At 50.9% G+C, this 18,703-nt stretch overlaps 1 protein-coding gene across 4 annotated transcripts in view; it reads right to left on the bottom strand.

Annotated features, from left to right (window-relative positions):
- The window catches only part of RBBP6 (RB binding protein 6, ubiquitin ligase), a 28,441-nt gene extending 25,913 nt beyond the window's left edge, over window positions 1–2,528 (bottom strand). For all 4 annotated transcript variants that reach the window (XM_082064963.1, XM_082064965.1, XM_082064964.1 and 1 more), the window contains exon 1: window positions 1,870–2,528. In XM_082064963.1, coding sequence (XP_081921089.1) covers window positions 1,870–2,035 — 166 coding nt within the window. In that variant the 5' untranslated portion in view covers window positions 2,036–2,528. The remainder of the gene's footprint in view (window positions 1–1,869) is intronic.
- Between the last annotated feature and the right edge of the window lie 16,175 nt (window positions 2,529–18,703).

Genomic DNA, 18,703 nt, shown 5'->3' with positions numbered 1-18,703 from the left:
ACATAATTTGAAATTTTCTACTCATTTTACAAAGGTCCAAGTGCAACACAACCCACCTACCCGTAGGTAGGTCCCCGTCAAACAAGCGTGATGCTCTTTAAAGCATGAGAGACATTTCTTTACCTTCACCTTTAGGTAACACCACATTTAACATGACCTAGTGAAGCAGATACTTTTTCTTCACTGGATTCTGATTAGGTAGAAAAACAATGCAACACACTCTGTAAAGCTGGTATTGTGTGTATTACAGTAACACTTTATGGGGTAACATATTTATAATCAGAATTTTTTCTAAACACTTCACTTTTTGTTCCTCATCTGCTCCAATGGAATCCCCATGTTTGGTCTATTTGAAAACATTTTTCTTTGAGTGATACTAATTGGGCTCCACTGGTTTCTGAACCTACTCAACACTGGTTCTCAGCCAGCTTGACACAGACCCCGCAATCCCAGCAGGGCCATCAGCCCCAGCCACCCAGCCCGCTGCCATGTGGGAACCTGAACTTACACGAGCAACTGAAGACAAAACTCAGAGACGCTTCTGCAGCAAAACCCTCACAGCAAATTAAACATTTTCCAGAAGTTTTTGATCATTTTAGTCACTACTACTAGAAAAATTCAAGACTTCTGAAATGTACCTACGAATGTTGTGCAATTTAATGGCATCCCCAAGACTCCCATCATAGTGTTGGTAAGTTTTTTTGACAAATATTCTGCAGAACATTGGTTAACATCTGTACATAAACACCAAGCTTTCAGTCCAACCACTTTAAAGGCCAAGGCTGAAGTTACAGTTACTACAGCGTACTTCCTATTGTGTTTAATACATGAAACATGAAAAGGAAAAAACCCACTAGCACAGATTTTGGAGAAAAGGCTATTGTAAGAGCATCACAGAACCACAGGAAAAATGTTTAAAGAATGAAGACACTTTATAATTCTTTTTATTTCTGGAAAGTCACATCGCAAAGCCTTTAATCGCATTCAAACCTATCAAGATGACAGATGACCAAACCAAAATATCAAGTAATATGGAACCATTATAATCTCTGAGCATCAAACACCATTTATAGATTTATAATAATTTATTACTTCTCTAAGAACATTTCTTACATAAATTCACCATAAACGTTCTACCGTAAAGCCTCAGTATTGCCTTGATACAGTTAACACAAACCACCAAGAACAAAAAAAAAGGTTGGAAATTAATGATGAAATGATGCTCAACAGCATCTGAATGACAATGGGTTTTGTGTAGAAAAGAAGTTATATTAACAAGAATCTCCAAAGTATAATTTCAAAACAGAGAACGCTCATGGGTGAGATGGCTTTAAAGGATCTGTATAAATTCGAACTCTCAGATACACTCTTGATCCAAACCGCTGCTAGTGAGCGATTTCTGCAACAGGCACAAAACCAATTTTCCAATGAAGTGGAGTAAAAGAAGTTGAAAACAAAAAAAGTCACAAAAAACCCACTTTCTTCAAATGAGCCACTGTTTTATTTCTATCACTTCCAGCCACCTGATTTCAAAGAAATCTGACATATTTCTTGTCGTTGCGATAACCTCTCATATTTCTTCATCATTTTACATAGAATTATTCCAGGAACACCACACTTTTGCAAGCACATGTCGCACATCAACCACGTATTCTTCTCCGCGTCCAACACACCGATCCAGAAGGAGCCGACAGAACAGCAGCTATAGAAAAGCTGCTCTGGGGGGGCCCCAGCACCGATCGTGCCCCAATCGCGCCCCCGCTCCCCCCCGCTCCCCGCCGGGCCGGTCCCCGGGCTGACTCACGCTCCGCGGGGCCGGCCCCAGCGCACAGGCCGCCCGAGCGGCCCCGGGCCCCGCGCCCCACGCACCTTCTTTGGTCTGGGCGTTGGTGATCTGCAGGTCGCAGTCCGCCGCCTTCAGCTTCTCACGGCCCATGATCTGGCGCTTGAGGTCGCACAGGGAGATGTGCAGCCCGTCGAAGGTGACCGTATCATAGTTCAGCTTGGACGAGAACTTGTAATGGACGCACGACATGGTCGGGGCCGGGCCTGCTCCGCGCCGGCGGCACCGCGGGCTCCGCGCCGGTCAGGGCCCGCGGAGGCGCGGGAAGGGCCCACCGAGGGGACGGGGTAAGCGGCGCGGGCTGAGCTCGGGTGAGCCGGCGGCGCTCAGAGGCCGCGGCCCTCCGCCATGGCCAGGCCCCGCGGCCTCAGGCAGACTCGGCTGGCGGAGGCCTCAGGACTCCATCGCGGCGGCGCTGCGAGGCCCCGGCCCCCGCAACGGCTCCGGCCCTCAACGATCGAGCTGGGCCGCGGCTGCGCCCTCCTGGCTCCCCCTCGCAGCCCGGGCGGACGACGGGGAGAGGCCCCCGCGGCCCCGGCTCGGCCTCCGCGCCGTCTCCCGCCCGCAGCGCCACCAGGCCCGAACGCTCGCTATGGCGGCTGGGCCGGCCCTGCCCCTGCGCTGCGCCGAGGGGTTTCCCGGCCGCCAACCGCACGGGCCGCCGCCAGCGCCTCCCGCGCAGGCGCACCGGCAAACCACGCCCCCCCGCGTGACCCACCACATCATGACAAAAGGCTCGCGTCACGTGGGTGCGGCGGCCCCGCCCTCTGGGTCCGAGCGCCCCCTAGAGGAGAGCCGGTACCTGCGGCGTCACCGCCTGGACCCGTCACCCCCCGGGCTGCTGCTGTCCCCGTTGTCCCGGCGCCGTCCGGTGTCCCCGCTGTCCCCCCCAGGCTGTCACCTGCAGCAGCGCAGGACAGATCCTGGGAGCTTGTTGGAACTCACGATGACAAAAATGCCAGAAAAAAATGCTGTGATATATATCGTGGTGTCTGCATCTCAAGATATCCCATGAGAGCATAACTGGCGGGATTCTCAGGCAGTGGTGCTGCTGACACGGCTGAGCATCCCCCCTAATCTGCCCATGTCCGACGGGCAGGGCGGCTCTCAGGGTCCAGACACGTTCTCTTCGCCAAGGGAAGGACGGTTAGTCTGGACTAGAAATGAGAAAAATTAATTAGAACAGGGAACACAACTTGAACAGGAATGAGGACGTTAAATGCTGTGTGTAAACAGCAAAATAAACCACACGAGGACAGAAAAATCATTATCATCTTATAGTTTTAATTAAGCAGTCAATGACTGCAACTTATCTATTAATGTTTTATTATGCAGATTATTGCTTTTAGTAAAGGAGCTATTTGTTATTTCCACAAATCTATGATGCACACTTTACTTTCCAGGCACCTAAGTTTTTTACAAGATCAAGTAATTTACACATGACATGTTTCTGTATGAATCCTCATTTTCCCTTTACCAGTTATTTGCCCTCTAATATACCGCAGAAAAATTAATCATACAATTAATATTAGTCACTTTCTTGTGGATTTAATATTTTTATTAATGTCGTGATTAAACCCCTGAGTCTTTCACTTTATGTACTGAATGTATGTCCAACCCATTTGTTTGAACTTACAAAGTACAATCTTTCACTATAAAAATATGTATTTTCTAATCCTCTGGCTGTAGGTCTTTGCAGAGAAAACCTTTCAAACATCAGCTGGTGCAACTCTGTCTCGAACAAATCAATTCAAAGACAAGTAAAAATAGCAAAGACTAACAGGCTTCAAAAACACACTTCTTGTCTAAAAATTTAGGCTAGGAAACTTCTGATATCTGAACCCTACAGGAAACTTTTAGGGGCTTCATCCACCCCAGGGGAAAAAGGATCTGCATGAACAAGGGGACTGTCAGGCACATGGAGTCTCCAAATGACGCAGATTCTGGGGGGAGCAGATTGTCTTTGGTTTAATTCTCAATAATTAGAGCACGTCAGCATCCCCACATTCCCCTATTTTACACCTGGTGGTAGTGTATGGGAGGTTGCTGATGGCTTGATGCCTCCCGTCCATCCCTGCCCTGCCCAGGCTTAATCCCGCTCCTGAGCCCAGACCAACCTGCTGGGCTGCTCCTCCAGCATTTCAGCCCAAACGGCCTGACCTGGTGATGTCCCTGCCCATGGCGGGGGTTGGACGAGATGACCCAAACCATCCTGTGATTCATCTTATGTAATAAAGAAGGTTTGACACAGCTGTTAAGTGATGTTTACCACACTCAACAGAAATGTTCACGTCATAGCAATTAACTTGCTGTTGCAGCACTGTACTCTCAGTAACCCACATTTATAACTTCAAAAAACAAATTTGGACCCTCCTAGGGAGGCAAGAAAACACCCTGTGGCTTTCAGAGGGACCTGGGTTATGTTCTGAAAGTCATTCAGGAGAGCATCATCCATGCTTTGGGTTCTCTGCACACCTGTTGACATCAAGACTATTTTTGCAGCTTTAAGTTAGTTCTGTAATTTTAGCTCTTTTGCTTTCAAACACATTCAATAGTAAATTGTTCTCTAAGTTCTGAAAAACAACCTAAAATGTAAGTTACCCAAGTTTTGTTGTCACTATTTTAGGTCATACACACACATTAGTTAAAAAAGAGTAACTATTTGCTTTAAAATGCAGTTCCAGTGTTTTACCATCATGGATTATTAGGAGCTGTGTAGGGAACTTCATCTCATTTAGCACTTGAGCGACTTAGAAGTAGCTCATCTAGTACAGTTCTGTGGTGCTGTACTGAGCACCGTTTGCTGAGCACAGCTGTCTGTGCTGCTTTGATTCTGAAATACGGCAGTGCTTGGACCGGTGGCCAAGACAGGATCAGTCCTGCGTCTGCACAGCACCTGCTGTGCAACTGAACCATACAAAAGAAACAAACATAAAACCCCCTCAAAACTAGGACGGACAAATGATTTCTGATAGCTTCCACGCCACACAAGCAAGTCCCTTGGAACAGGACATGCAAATCAGCAGGTTGGCATGGGGGAAGGTTTGTATTTGCATTTCCTGCTTCATTTTGTTTTGTCAGGAGCAAAGACTCTGCTGCTGGAGTGACCGGAGAGCCTGGCTCCAGTTCTGCTGGAATATTCACATTGCTCCCCAAGTCACATTGCTGAAGCTTGGTGTCATCAGCCCAGCTCCCCAGGTAGCACGGCTGCTGTGGGCACGCACTGGTTAGAGCTAAGCTTTGATTAACAATGACAGTGTCATTAATACACTTTAAAAAACCACAGACCAACCCCACACCCCAAGCTCTGCCTCTTGCCTGCTCCTGCTCTCTCAGCTGCTCCACGCTCCGTGTGTGTGCACCACAGACACGTCCAATCGTGTCTCGCCACCACAGCACATCGACTTATTACCACTGATAAGTTATTACATTTTGAGCACAACTCTCAAAACTTGGAGCCTAGAGGGTGGTAAAAGAAGGCATCTAATTAGACAAGAGGAATGTCATGCAAATGATTTCTTTCCTAAGACAATAGTATCAGTCGAGAAAGACATCCAGGCTCTTCCTTATCTTTGCCAGTGTAACTAGAAGGAACTTTGCCAGAAACAGACCAAAGCTAATCAGAACATATCCTCTTGTTTTTAATAAACATCCTGTGCCATTGTTCTGATTCAAGACTGAAAAATGGTGGTTTGGGCGCTGCCTGGCGAATATATGTGAAATGTGCTGGCCTGGTAGCCCAGCTGGGGACCTGTGAATCCTCCAGTTATTCTCAGAAAAATACAGAATAACTATGGGATGAAGAAGCAGAATTCTCTTATTTTGTGCCCTGCCAACACCCCTAATTGAATCACTGACCCTTCTGCCAGGAGAGTGAAGAAGGAGCTTGGCTATGACATTTGTACCCATGCCTGGGAACTGGAGAAAGACTGCAAACTCCTTTTCCCCCACATCTGCCCAGTGGATTTTCCACCTTGGCCATTAGCTGCTTGTCTGAGTTCAAACTGGTTACCCAGATGTGGGAAGAAGTTTTGTTAAAGCTCCTTGGAGCCTTCTCACCCACCAGTATCCACCTGCCCTCCCATGAACTGTCCAACCACTTTTTCATTAAAAAATCCATCACAGTTCGAGGACAACCCGTTAAAGATTAGGATCCACCTGAAGGGTTCAGAATGGTCAGGGCTGCCCCACCAGCCCCATTTGTAAGGCGAGTGATGGTCCTGCATGGAGCGTGGTGTCAGGCTGCCAGCGTTCGGGGGTGTCTCAGCATCCCCCGGTATCACCTCCCTGTGCTCTGCTGACGTGCGGCATCTGGGCTGGCACTGCCTGGGCCAAATGGGCCCAGGGGCCCAACTAAGGTTCTACTTATTCTTTTAAATGCTAATAAATATTATGGATATCTGTGAAGAACTGTTCTGCAGTTTGTAAAGTGAAAGGGAGATTAAATAATTAACAGGCAAAGGAGAAGGACCTAGAGATCCCAAGACACTAACCAGCAGATTGATTTCACAGGACCATTTCTGGTCTTTTTCACGATGCCACGTTATTTCCCAAGATTAATGAGGGACTTAACTCTCCCCACAGATGTGGTGCTGCCCCCCAGCACAGGGACCAGCTCACCGCGGGCCGCCCGGTCCCCGCTGCCGCTAGAGGTCCCTTGAGCACCGGGATGGGGACGGGCGGCAGCGCCGGGGCTGGGACCGCCGGGGCTCGGGGTGCGGGGATTGAGGGTGTGGGGGTGCTGGGGCTCGGGGACTCAGCACCCACGAAGCTGCCGAACCCCCCGGCTCCGGGTGGGAGTTCGCTCCGAGGTGACCCGCGGGATTTCTGTCTGCGTGTCCTGCCCCAAACTGCGGTCGCATCGAGCGCAGGGCCCGGGGCGGGCGGGCTGCAAGTGCCCCGGGGGGGAATCTTGCAGCCCCCGGCCCCCGCTGTAGCCATTGCTGCTGAGAAAAGTGCTGGTGCCTGCTATGGGTGGTTAGTCCCTTCAGGAAGGGCAGGAACACCCCCTTGTGAACACACAGTCACATCAGGTAACAAAATCAATAGCGGTTTGTGCACAGTGCAGCCCCACACACGTGCCCCGTTCAGGCGAGCGCAGAGACATGAGTCCTGTCGGTGCGGAGCATCCGTGGCTCTGCTGCAGCAACCGAACAAACACCGTGGGCCACGCCGGCGAACTTGGCAGCTGCCACTGTGCTCCCCCATACCACCTACACTCCCCCCGAGCTCTGCAGCGGAAGCCCCCACAGGTCTGTCCCCATAGGTGCTGATGAACCCCTTCTGCTCCCCAGGCCTTGCCTCAAACCTTTCCTGCCTCCCCTCATCTCTGCTCTGTGCAGCCTCTTGACCACATCCACCCACGCACATCAAAGCAGCCTCAGCTTCCCTTCTAATTCTTAGCTTTGTAATACATTTGAATCAGAGTTAATTAGAAGGATCAAAGGCTCCTGCTCTGTATCCTCCCAAGTGCTCGTTCCCCAGCCCCGGCCATGCCCGGCTGGCTCTGCACGGCAGCTATCGCAAGATACAGATGCCAAGTTTCAGAAGATGGAGAGCCAAAATGGAGCGCTTTTCCTCTGCAAACTCCCTGCGCAGTTGTGCTAATCACTCAGGAGACGCTGCTGAGTTTGTGGAATTGGCTGATGATGGGACCGTGGTGGTTGACTTTATGCCTTAGATGCTGCCTGTCTTTGAGTCATCGTTGTTCTGAGTCACCAGCAGCCGTTAATCCCTTCAAGATAACGGCTTCATCCAGCTCTTTCTATGCAGGTACTCTTCCCTCTGTGCTTACATTACAAAAAAGGGAATAAATACGTGTGAGGTGAGGTCCAGGACACACTGCAGGGTTGCTTGTCACACCAGCACTTGTGTCACCTTGTGGAGCCAATGCTGCCGGAACCAGCTCTCTCTGGGGGCTTGGGGGCTCCTGGCACCCCTGAGCTGCTGCTGGTGTGACATGACCCCGCAGGTAAACCCGCCTGTCCCTGCGTGGGTCTCCTCTCTGCCCCGCTGGGCTGTGCACCACCAGGAGCAGCACTGCACCGCACAGAACCACCAGCCTCCCTGGCAATTGCTGCACCACCCAAAGGAAAGACAAGCTGAAATCAAGCATTATTTGTAGCCTTCATTCTAAAACCTCTCCACATACTTTGGTAAATTGTTCCCACATTAATTTCACTCTTTCTTACAAAACACTTCCACACACAGGTACATGGGGACCACAAACAAGTGATTGTTCAAACCCCTTTTTGACCAGATACACAGGCTCAGCTCTTTAATCTCTCTCTGTGGCAGATTTTCAGTCCTTGAGCAGCTCCCGTAGCTCCTGCCAGGACCCTGCAGCTTCTTAACACCTTGCTGGAGCGCAGACACCAGCACTGGCCACGGGACGTTACTGGTCACACTGATGCTGTACAGACATAACATCCTCTCTGTGGATATTGCTTTGGGATTTCCCCGTTGATCCCCAGGAATCCTATTTCCTGCAGCACCAGGGATGGTTGGGATCACATGCAGCTGGTCCCTGCCCTGGGCCCAGAGCCTGGCCCAGAGCCACTGCTCAGCAGGACCAGCCCCTCTGCCCGTGTCCCCTCACCCCGCCACTGCACCAACCAGTTCCCTCTTTATTTTTGTCTTTTGGTACCCTGGAGCTCAGCTGGGCTGTGTTGGCCTCACTCATTTCTCAGGGATGGATTTCTCCTCCTGTGGTGTTCCCCGTAATCCAGGGAACAGCAGCCACATTTGTATGCAGAGTTTGAGAGCTACCAGGCAATTAAATTGAATTCTAATTATTGTATACCACATATTAGCAATTTCTACCACGATAATATTAATTGCTAACAAGACGATAAGACATACCAGGCAGTCATGATAGAGCATGCATTTGCTTGCTTGGGAGCTACATGTGGAAGTGGAACATCTGGAGTAAGATTCAGCAATCGCTGCAGACACAGAGAACTGACAGCTGGAAGCCATTGCCTGGCCTGGCAGTGCCAGAGTTGGGCATAAACCTTCAGCCTGCCCAGGGCTGGAGTTCAAAGGAGGCCAAAATTTCCAGTTCTTGGGGCAGTCTCTGTAGTGACCTTCACCTCTGCCAGCCTGGTACCACCATTAAAATGACACTGGTGGCCGTGGGGATGGACATGCTGGTGGCCGTGGGGATGGACACAGATGTTCAGCTTCAGCTGAGCAGTGAGGCTGCTGCTCTGGTTGAGCAGGACCTGCTCTGAGATTGCCGTGGGCATTCTGGCAGGTGCTGGGCTGCCGGAAAGTCCTTGCCCTGCCACAGCCAACATGTTAAACAACCGTATATCACAGAGGGAAAACCGAGGAGATCAAAGCTGAGGCAGCTGGAACGGGCTCTGTGGCTGAGCGCATCCCTTTGGAGAGTTATTCAAGGACAGAACGAGCCCCAGCAGCTGTAAAATTAACCCAAACACAAGTCTTGAAAGGTCCCACAGGAACAGCGAGCGGCTGGCTTGCAAAAAAACGCTTCTCGAGGAGACGGGCTGGGCTTGGGGCTTTCAGTGAGAGACGCAGCCACCCAGGGATGTGACAAAATTCTCTGCGTGTTTCTGTGCAGGAGGAGCAGTGGCGCTGGGGGCAGGTGGAGAGGGCTGTGCAGGGGGGGCTGCAGCACACATGTGGAGCTGGGGCGCAGGGGAAGGGCGGGGGCCCCGAGTGTCCCCTCCACGTCACCCAGCCTGGGACCCTCCTGCCTCAGGCTAGGGGTGGCTGCCCAGAGCAGGCTCTGCTCACCTGCAGCAATAATGATTTAATATCAGTTTCCTTTCAATGAGGTAATTTTGTCCCAAGGGTTATTTATTTGTCTATTGAAAAAACGGGAAATAAAACCTCTGTGTGAGTCAGACAGTCTGCACTACAAACCCATGATAAATTACATTTGGACATATGCTAAGTGACATTTACCAATAAATTTATGCAGATTTCTCCTGTAATCCTTCTCCTCCATTAAAAGTAATAATACTTTCTGTAACGCAAATGCACTGCTAGAGCCTTGCCACATCAAACGGGATCTGTGCTGAACTGTGAAGAATTCTAAATGATGATTTTCATTGTGCTCATGAATAATCATTTCCTCCAGATGATTATTTAACAATGCCAGAGGAGGCTGCATGGCTCATGCCTGAGCCTCCTTCAGGTAGGGCTGCTCCAGCTACCCAGGTCCGGCAGCTCTGACCAACCTTGCAATCAGATTTTATGCTCATCTTCCCTCTTGCTTCATGCATTACTTGTGTAGCGTGAGATGTAATGGGCTCTGCAGCCCCCACTGCACCTCCCCAGCACAAACCTGCCCACGGGAACAGCTTGTGAGGCTCCGCCATGGGATCACACTAGAAGTAGGACTGGGAGGGTTCAACACACAGCTCAAACCATAACCTTCCATGTTCTTGACTGAAGCTTTGAACTTCTTCTGAAGATGCTGCAGAAATGCAGCAGCTGCTGCTTCTTCAGCTTCTAATTCAATCATGTGCTTGTTGGCGGGGTTACAAGGAAAAGCTCCCTCTCCGAAACTCCTCTCTCGGAGCTGCTGTTCTGGAGAGGGCAGGAGAAAGGTCGAGGCGCTGGACAAGGCCCAGGGGCTCGGTGACATATCAGGCACCTGGGGCTGAAAGCAATCACCCCATAAAGCTACAGGCTGTCTGCAGGTCGGACTGACCAGAGATCACAGCGAAAACCACAGAGCACCAGTGGGCGGCACGCTGAAGTGCAAAGCCCTTTGCCACTTCTTGTCAGTGGGGTTTATATTTTTAATCATTTTTAAAGATGATTACATTTTGAGCAGCAATGATCTAAGCTAATGAGCAGCCTGCCGCTTTGTGGCTCGGCAGGAAGAGTCATATTGCTGGAGTTGTGGGGCTTTTTTTCCTTCAGTCCAAAACAGAGACACTATGGAAATAAATGATTTCTTTTCACAGTTGTTTAATATAATTTTCTCCGTACTGGGTTTTATGAGATGCTGCAGCTCATTAAAATAACGATCAGACCCAGGGATGGGACACAGGCGCTGAGCAGCAGCTGCAGCAGGTCCTGTGTCCATCAGGTTGGTTTTCTAGCAGGGTTTTGGCTCTCTGGGTGCTCAGTGTCCCTGTGTCAGCAGTGACAGGGACACAGGGACCCACTGCGGGGGCTGTGTGGGACCAGCCCCCTCACCTGCACTGGCATCTATCCAGTGACAGCTTAACCTGGGCTGCCGCTGCCTTCAAAAATGAAGTTTTTAAAGATGTGAGCTTCGAAATTCTGGCCTTTGTATAAATGTTTTAATTACAAGTTTCCGGAACTTTTTTCCTAAGACAAACACATTTTAATTGTAAATTGCTTCTGCCATCTTTAAGCATCCCCTAACACTGCTAGCAGCTGTTGCTTTTAATGTTTAATGACATTGTCTTTGGGCTGGGATGCAGCAGCCGCCCTGCTCTGCAGGCACAGCGGGGTGACACCAGAGAGGTCTGAGATGGCACCGGGTGAACCCCAGCGTCAGTTTGGGACACAGGAGAAGGACAGAGCCACCTAGACCTGGGGACTGAGGTGCCCGTTTCTCAGTGCACGGTGCTGTGACATGTGTCCCTGCTAAAAGGGACAGGGTCACCTGCAGTGAGCCATATCCCACCCTGCTGGGGACTCCACTGCTTGCAAAACCCACCGGTAGCATTTCTTTTCCCGCAATGAGGACAGGGGACATCACTGTGGTCAGAGCTACAGACAGCAAAGGACAGGAGGAAGGTGCTGCCTTTGCAGTGCCACCCAGGCAGTGAGGACTCTGACAGCAATAAAAGGTAATTAGCTGGCTGCATATTGCTGACAAGGGCCAGGACACAGAGGCTAATTAGAACTGAGAAGCTAAAGGAAATCGCCTACCTGCTTTGAGCTTCAGGCTGCACAAGAAAAAAAGCCTTCCATTAAAAAAGAAAGAAAAGAAAAAAGAGCGTGCAGTTTTCAATATTTGCTATTTACTTGGAGGTTAGAGAGTGCTCGTTAGCCTTTTCAATTATTTTTGCTTGTTTGCTGCTAGGTTAACTGGCTTGAAATTCTCTGTGAACAGATATGATGCATTTAAAGAGCGTCTGAAAAGCTCGTCTCAGCTCCCCGGGGTGCTGGGGAGAGCGAGCTCCTCATTCATCCCGTCCTGCTCCTGTGCTCACGTGTTCTCGCTGGTTTTACAGGTTTAAATAGCAACCCCTTACCTGCTGCTGCTTTCTTGCTTTTCTGTTTGCTGTAAACCTGAGTGAGTCAAACCCACGCTTTCTGCTCAGCCACATCCCCAATACCGACAATTCTTGCAGAGCTCACAGTGCAGTGGGGGGTGACGTGGGACCAGGGTCTTGGGAGACACCTGAGGGGCCAGTCCCAAGGGATGCAGTGAGCTCAGCTCCATCCCACTGTGGGGCAGGAGCAGGTCCTGCAGCCCCAGCTGTGCCCCCCGGTCCAGCCCCCAGCTGCCCACCCCCCGGCTGCAGCTGTGGACAATGCTGCCCTGATTGCCCTCTGTGCTCTTTGGAGAGCCCCTCGTCGTGCCTGGGGTGGTGGTGCAGGGATGAGGGACACCCATAGTGACCCATATGGTGACCTTCGGACAGGCTTCTACTGTGCTTTGGACATCCATCCACAGGCTGTCCCTGGTGTTTGGGACAGCCCTGTCCCACAGACCATCATTAATGTCACCTGCATCTGCCCAGCTACTTCCATCTCCCCAGCTGCAGTCAGGCGTTGTCACCACACCATCACGTCCCGGTGCTGGCTGCCCATGCCTGGGGCTCTCCCAGGCTGCAGAATCGCTGCTCAGCTCCTATTCAGCTGCAGGATTTACCCCCTAGTGTTGGGATTTCCTGCCAAATTTCATTACTACATATGCTCTTTTTTAAGGCTGGTAATAAAGCACAGCGGACATGGTCTCCATCGCTATGCAGGGGACATCCCCGTCTCGCAGAACGGGCTCCCGGGAGGCTCCTCAGCTGTTTTATCTGTTTCTCTGTGCTCTTAATGAGTCGCTGCAGCTGGAGCTGTGGGATTGCTCCGTCCCACAGGCTGCCAGGACGTGCAGAGGGACGGGCAGAGGGATTCACGGCGTTCACACCCGCGGCATTCACACATGCACCATTCACACCCTCAGCAGTCACGCGCATGATGCACATACTCAGCGTTCACACCCACAGCATTCACACCTGCAGCGTTCACACACACACACTGTTCACATCCACAGCATTCACACACACACTGTTCACACACACACTGTGCCTGGCAGTCACCGCAGCCCTGTGCTCCTGCAAGGAATGGGCCACGGGCACCCACCGCCCTCCAGGCCTTGGAGAGGAGTAGATGAGGCTTTAGAACCTGCTTGGAATATTTACTATTGTTTTTAATCTGTGAGAATGGATGAACCTAAACACAGAGCTCAAATAGCATTTGGAGCCAGGGATCATTAGGAGTCACTGGGACAGAGCCAGTGATTAAAAGATAATAACCACTTACACGTTTATTAATTATGCCCTTGCTATGGAAGAGGACTATTTTTAGGCTGGAAGTTTGTGTGGAAGGGGCTCTGCTCCTCCCAAGGGAGCATCCTGCAGCCATCACCCCTGTGCCAGCACACTGGGGGGCTCAGAGTGAGGACCCCCCGGCAGCAGCTCCACAGGGTGCTGGGGGAACTGGGTGCCCGGGGTGCCAGGGGTGCCCGGAGTCCCCAGCTGCGCAGGTTCCTGCACTGGCTTGTGATTGAAACTCACCCTGCCCAGCCCCGCAGCCGTGAATCCTCTCAGCACTCCCACTGCTCCGCTCACAAGGTGCTGGCAGCATGTTGCCTTTTATTCCTTTGCCTTTTTTATTAAATTTTTTCCCTTTCTCTCTCTAAATCTTCCTTTGAAACCAAAACTTCCTGTAGTTTGAAATGGACAATCAGGCCACCCCGGCAGCTGCAGCCCGAGAGTTTCAGCTCTTGGCAGGAGGATCAGAACTACAAAACTATTTCTTTGAGGCAAATTATGCATTCATCTAGTTCATTTGAAACAAAATATGATTTGCAATTTAACTTTCCATAATGAGCTCCTGCTATTATACCGTTTCCATAATGGCTGGTTTCATTGGAACAGATTGTTGGTGCACATGGTTTACAAAACATTTTCAATGCAAGCCCCGTTTTTTCTTATTTTAAATAGCAACAGCTGCTAAGCATGATAATTATTGTATTTCATCAAAATAAACTTACCAAGTTGCTTCTTAATGCTACTCATTGCAGTTTTCCAATGGACTTATGGGTTATTAAAGAAGCTGAAACTTCAGTTCTGCAAAGAGAGAGCAGCACCACAGACACGGGCTCAGCGCCCGAAGGGCTGGGTGGCAGGAGCCAAGTCCTCCCCAGGAATGCGGGGTCCCCCTTCGTCCCTGGCATGTCCCCTCCGTGTCCCTGCTGTCCCTGCAGCACCACATGCAGTGTCCAGCCCCAGGACCTGCCGTCCCTGCCGGGGTTTTCCAGCACCGCCAGCCAGGGCTGTGACAGCCACGTGAACGCTAATGAGGCTGGAAGGAGAGGGAGTCACTAAGGAAACCAAAGAGGATGGAAAGAAAGTTGCTTGATAAGAGAGCTAAACCCATTGCAAATGGAGAAGGTGCAGCCCCTTGGCCTTGGGGAGCAGATTCATGCAAGGGAGGACATGGAGCCTTCTGCTCACCTCAGTTACTGGTACATTGGATCCTCCCTTCATTTAGACACAAACTTTGCAAATTAGATTGTCTGTGTTATATATGACACAAATTCTTGCCCTTCCTGGCACCTCTGCCTCAGTCCATGGCTGCTTCAGGTCAATGCCCCTGGCTATGCAAGAATTGTAGTGCCAAACCCCAAGAAGATGGAAAGGGAGGACAGTTTGTGCAATCCTGGCACTATTTGTTGTCACCCTTGTTGTCAGCAAGCCTGCAATAATTTATATCCTTGGCAGGCTCCTTTTGACCAGAGATAGAAACCAGGTTATCAAGAAAAAGGGAAAATACTGCTTGTTTTGACTAGAGGGAGGTTAATGACAGAGGGACAAGAGTTTATTGGCAAAGAGACTTTACTGTGCAAGCAGGTGAAAGTCTTATTTGTTCAACATTTTCTGGGGAACTTTTAAGAGCTGGGTTTAGTGGCCATGGTCAGCTGAAGATTTATGCGTGTGGAGGCACCCACAGTAGATGATAACGATGCTGGAGAAGCTGTTCCAGCCCTCAGCTGAAAGGCTGCCCTTTAAAGCATCTCAGCATTTGGATTTAGATGACATATAGTCATGGCACCACAGAAGCCATTACTGTCCATCAGGTAAATAATAAACATGTGATATAAATTTCTTGGACTTACCTAGGCTTGCATGAGCTATTGCAAATAGTGAAAAAAACCCCAACAAATCAAAGCAAGAAAGGGCAAAGGACAATGTCGAGAAGGGAACAGCTGCTCTGCAGGAACAGGGTCCGAGGGAGCTTCCCTTGCAGCAAACCACGGTGAAGTCTGGGTGTTTATCCTGACGCAGATTTGGGCTTGAGAAAAAGGGTGAAAAGCAAAGCTGTGTGGGGCAGGCAGGGCCCAGCCAGCATCTCCCTCCCTTTGTGCTGGCAGCAGGCGGGTGGCCGCTGGGTTTCCATCCATTACAGCACCAATACAGTGACTAGAAACATCTCAGGAGGCAGGAGGAACGTCAGCTCATGGTGATCAGTGAGGGAAAGCCTCCAGCTTTCCAGCCATCTCCAGCTCCCATAGCCACAGCTGGATCCCTCCGCACCCCTTGGGGCTGCACCCCCCATGCTGCATTCCCTGCGATGCAGAGTCAGTCCCCTTTGCTCCCGGGGAGCTGCGAGTGACCCATGGTGACAGTCACCATTGTATGTGACACTGAAACACAGGTGCTGACCTCAGCAGTCACATTTGCTGTCCTGCCATCACTGGGTCTTTGCTTTGTCCATCCAGCGGGATCGCTCCAAGGGCAATACCCGAATTACCTGAAGTCTTTTACTCCGGCCAGATGAGCCTACAAGGTAGTGATGATTTTGTGCTATTTACAGTGATCACATGATAATCTAAAACCACATACAACCACTGCAGGATAAATATAGAGCCGTTCCTGTGCACAGCAGCACCCTTGATCAGGCTGCTCAGAAACAAGTGGGGGACTGGGTTCGTTTGTGTGATGTGGGTCCGCTGGGACTTGGCAAACAGGGAGCGGGTGCATCCACACGTGGCCTCCGTCACCACCTGGGATGTCCTGCCTGCAATGGAGGTGACGACGGGCACTGGCACAGGGACAGCACGGCTGGTGTCGGGAGCGGCGCTGGGCAAGGTGCTGTGAGCCACGCAAGGACGAGGGGCTGTCATTCTGTTTATCAAAGCCTGGCGGAAAGAAAACAAGGTAATGGGACATTTGCTCGTTTAATTCCTTGAATTTGAACAAATCTTTTTAATCTTCCTCCCTGAAGGACTGGAAAGGTCAGGAAATAGGCAGAATGTGCACTTTCAGGTATTGAAATTAAACTTGTTAAGAAATCCATATTGATTTGCACTTCTTTGAAAAATATTGAAGCCTCCAGATTTAGCCTGGGTATTGATTTTCTCTTCCAGGGGAAAGACGTCGGCACGAAAGAAAGATATTACACGTGGCAGTAAACACATTCAATCACCGCCTGCCCGATCTCCTGCCATAAACAACCTGCCCCGTGTTGCCTGGGAGGCTGCAGACCGGTCCCAGCACTGCGGCACGGGGACACTCGGGCAGTACTACAGCCACCCAGGGACACAGAGCTGCCAGCCCTGGTGACAGTGAACCCTGCCGCTCTCTCCATCTCCCCAAACTGGCATTTGATGCTTTTCCCAGCTCAGCCACATGCCATTGTGGAACAATTTGATGACGAGCACCACGGTCCCAGCCGTGTGTTGCCCAGTCCCTGGCGGCCTCCATGTGGGACTGGTGCTCTCTGTGGCTTCCTGAGGAGGGGACATGGAGAGGGACGGACCCAGACAAGTTGGATGGGTTGGAACCCAAGGGCAAGAGCAAGGGCAGTGGCTGGAGTTATGGTGCCTGGGAAACAAACAGCTTTGGGTCAGAAACGGAGCCTCAAGTCAGAGCAAACTGCTGACTTGGCACCCTGTGCCTGGTGGCACTTGTGGGGCACAGGGAGGTGACAGCCAGCACACATCCTGGGGCACCACCAGCTGCTTTCCAGTCACTTAGCGGGTAACTTGGTCAACTTCAGAAAATCAATCCTCTCTGTGAAACCAAGCAAACCCTTCCCCAGCCTCTTTCCTCACTGGCTCTCAGGCAACACTCCGACACCACAAATTGCGCTGAATGTGGCTTTAACGTCACCTGAAGGCACTGAGTGTCCCGTATGTGCACAGGACACAGCAGCATCGCAGCCCCTGACAAATGGTTAATGCAATTTGTTGCCACTATGGCAATAAATAGCTAGTGGCGGCAATATTGATAACAATAACAATGCTTTCAGTCATACTATCAACACTCACCATGCTGCAGGAGTTGTGGGGTTTGGTTTTAATTCAGAAATGCCCCTGTTCAGGTGCTTTGCCTCATCAAGACAAACAGCATTTCTTACCTGTGGCAGTCAGTGACTCAGCTGCAGCCTGCTTTCTGGAGACTTAATTCTGAAAAAAAATACATCTTTCCTTTAAGGCACGAAGTGCACGTGTATCAAATCTAGAGGGTGGCAATGCCTCTGCAGCTGGGCAGGGCGGTGATGCCCTGGCAAGACCAGCAGCCACACGTCAGGTAAGTTAAAATGCAGTTTATTCTGTATTTTACATTGCCAGTCCTTTCACTACTTTGTTTTGAAATATTTCCCTAAGATCAGAGTGCTACACGTCCTTGACTGTTTTTAATACATGCAATCAGCAACTATGGCAATTAAGAGGCCTAATTAGCATATGAATCGGTCTTCTCACAAAAACTCCCTTTGCAATAGTAGCAAATAAATGATAATGAACACAAAGACCCTGCACTGGTCTGCAGCCCCATGCAGCCGGGATGTGCCCAGGGGCCAACAGCCTTCCCGGGGGCTGGTTGAGGGGCTCTGGGGGGCATTTCACTCTAGCAGAGCTCCCACAGGGACCTGTCTGTTAATCCCAGGAATTAGGACATGCCCCACGACCGGCCATGCACAGCTTTGGGAAAGAGACCCAGGGCAAGGCTGCTCAGAGCAGCGCACACCAGGTGTTCCCCTTCCAGCAAATGAGAGCTCCACTGGTCCTTGATCACCTGTGTCCCCTAATGACTCCACCTAGATGGGACTCCATGGGCATCCACCTCTTCTGTCAGAAGGTTTAATACCATTTCCATTAAGTGGCACACCAAATTGTAAGACAGCAGCTTTGAAACCAACTCCATTGAAATGATCTCTGCTTGGGAGAGGACCGCTCAGCGTTCAAAGCCAAACCTCCATCTGCACACATACACCTTGGCATGGAAAGCCTGACCTCCTCCCTGCTGTTCCATGCCATCCCCTGGCTGTGGCACTGCACAGGCAGCTGGCGTGTCCCCACCAGGCAGCTCAGAGGGGACGGACACACAGGCACCTGGCAGGCAAATGCATAGCCAGGAAAGACGCACCCCAGGGGTTCCTGCAGCTGCACCCGAGCTCAGCGTTTCCCTGAGAGGGGTATCGCTGTGGCTGCCCTGGGATGTCCGGCTGCCCTGCAGAGGGGATGTCACCCCTCCACGGCACCTTTTGGGGGAAATGTCTTTCTGAGCCACTCTCCCTGGCAGTGCCTGGGGTCAGGGGGCTGCAGGTGCACCCACAACTCACCCCCAGCTTGTGGCACCCCACGGACCCTGCACTCCATGCATCCTTTACACCCCAAGCACC

The sequence above is a fragment of the Streptopelia decaocto genome, assembly GCF_964273445.1.
Source record: "Streptopelia decaocto genome assembly, chromosome: 13".
NCBI lineage: Eukaryota > Metazoa > Chordata > Aves > Columbiformes > Columbidae > Streptopelia > Streptopelia decaocto.
Note: the sequence above shows the minus strand (reverse complement) of the source record. Positions and strands in the feature narration are given on the sequence as shown.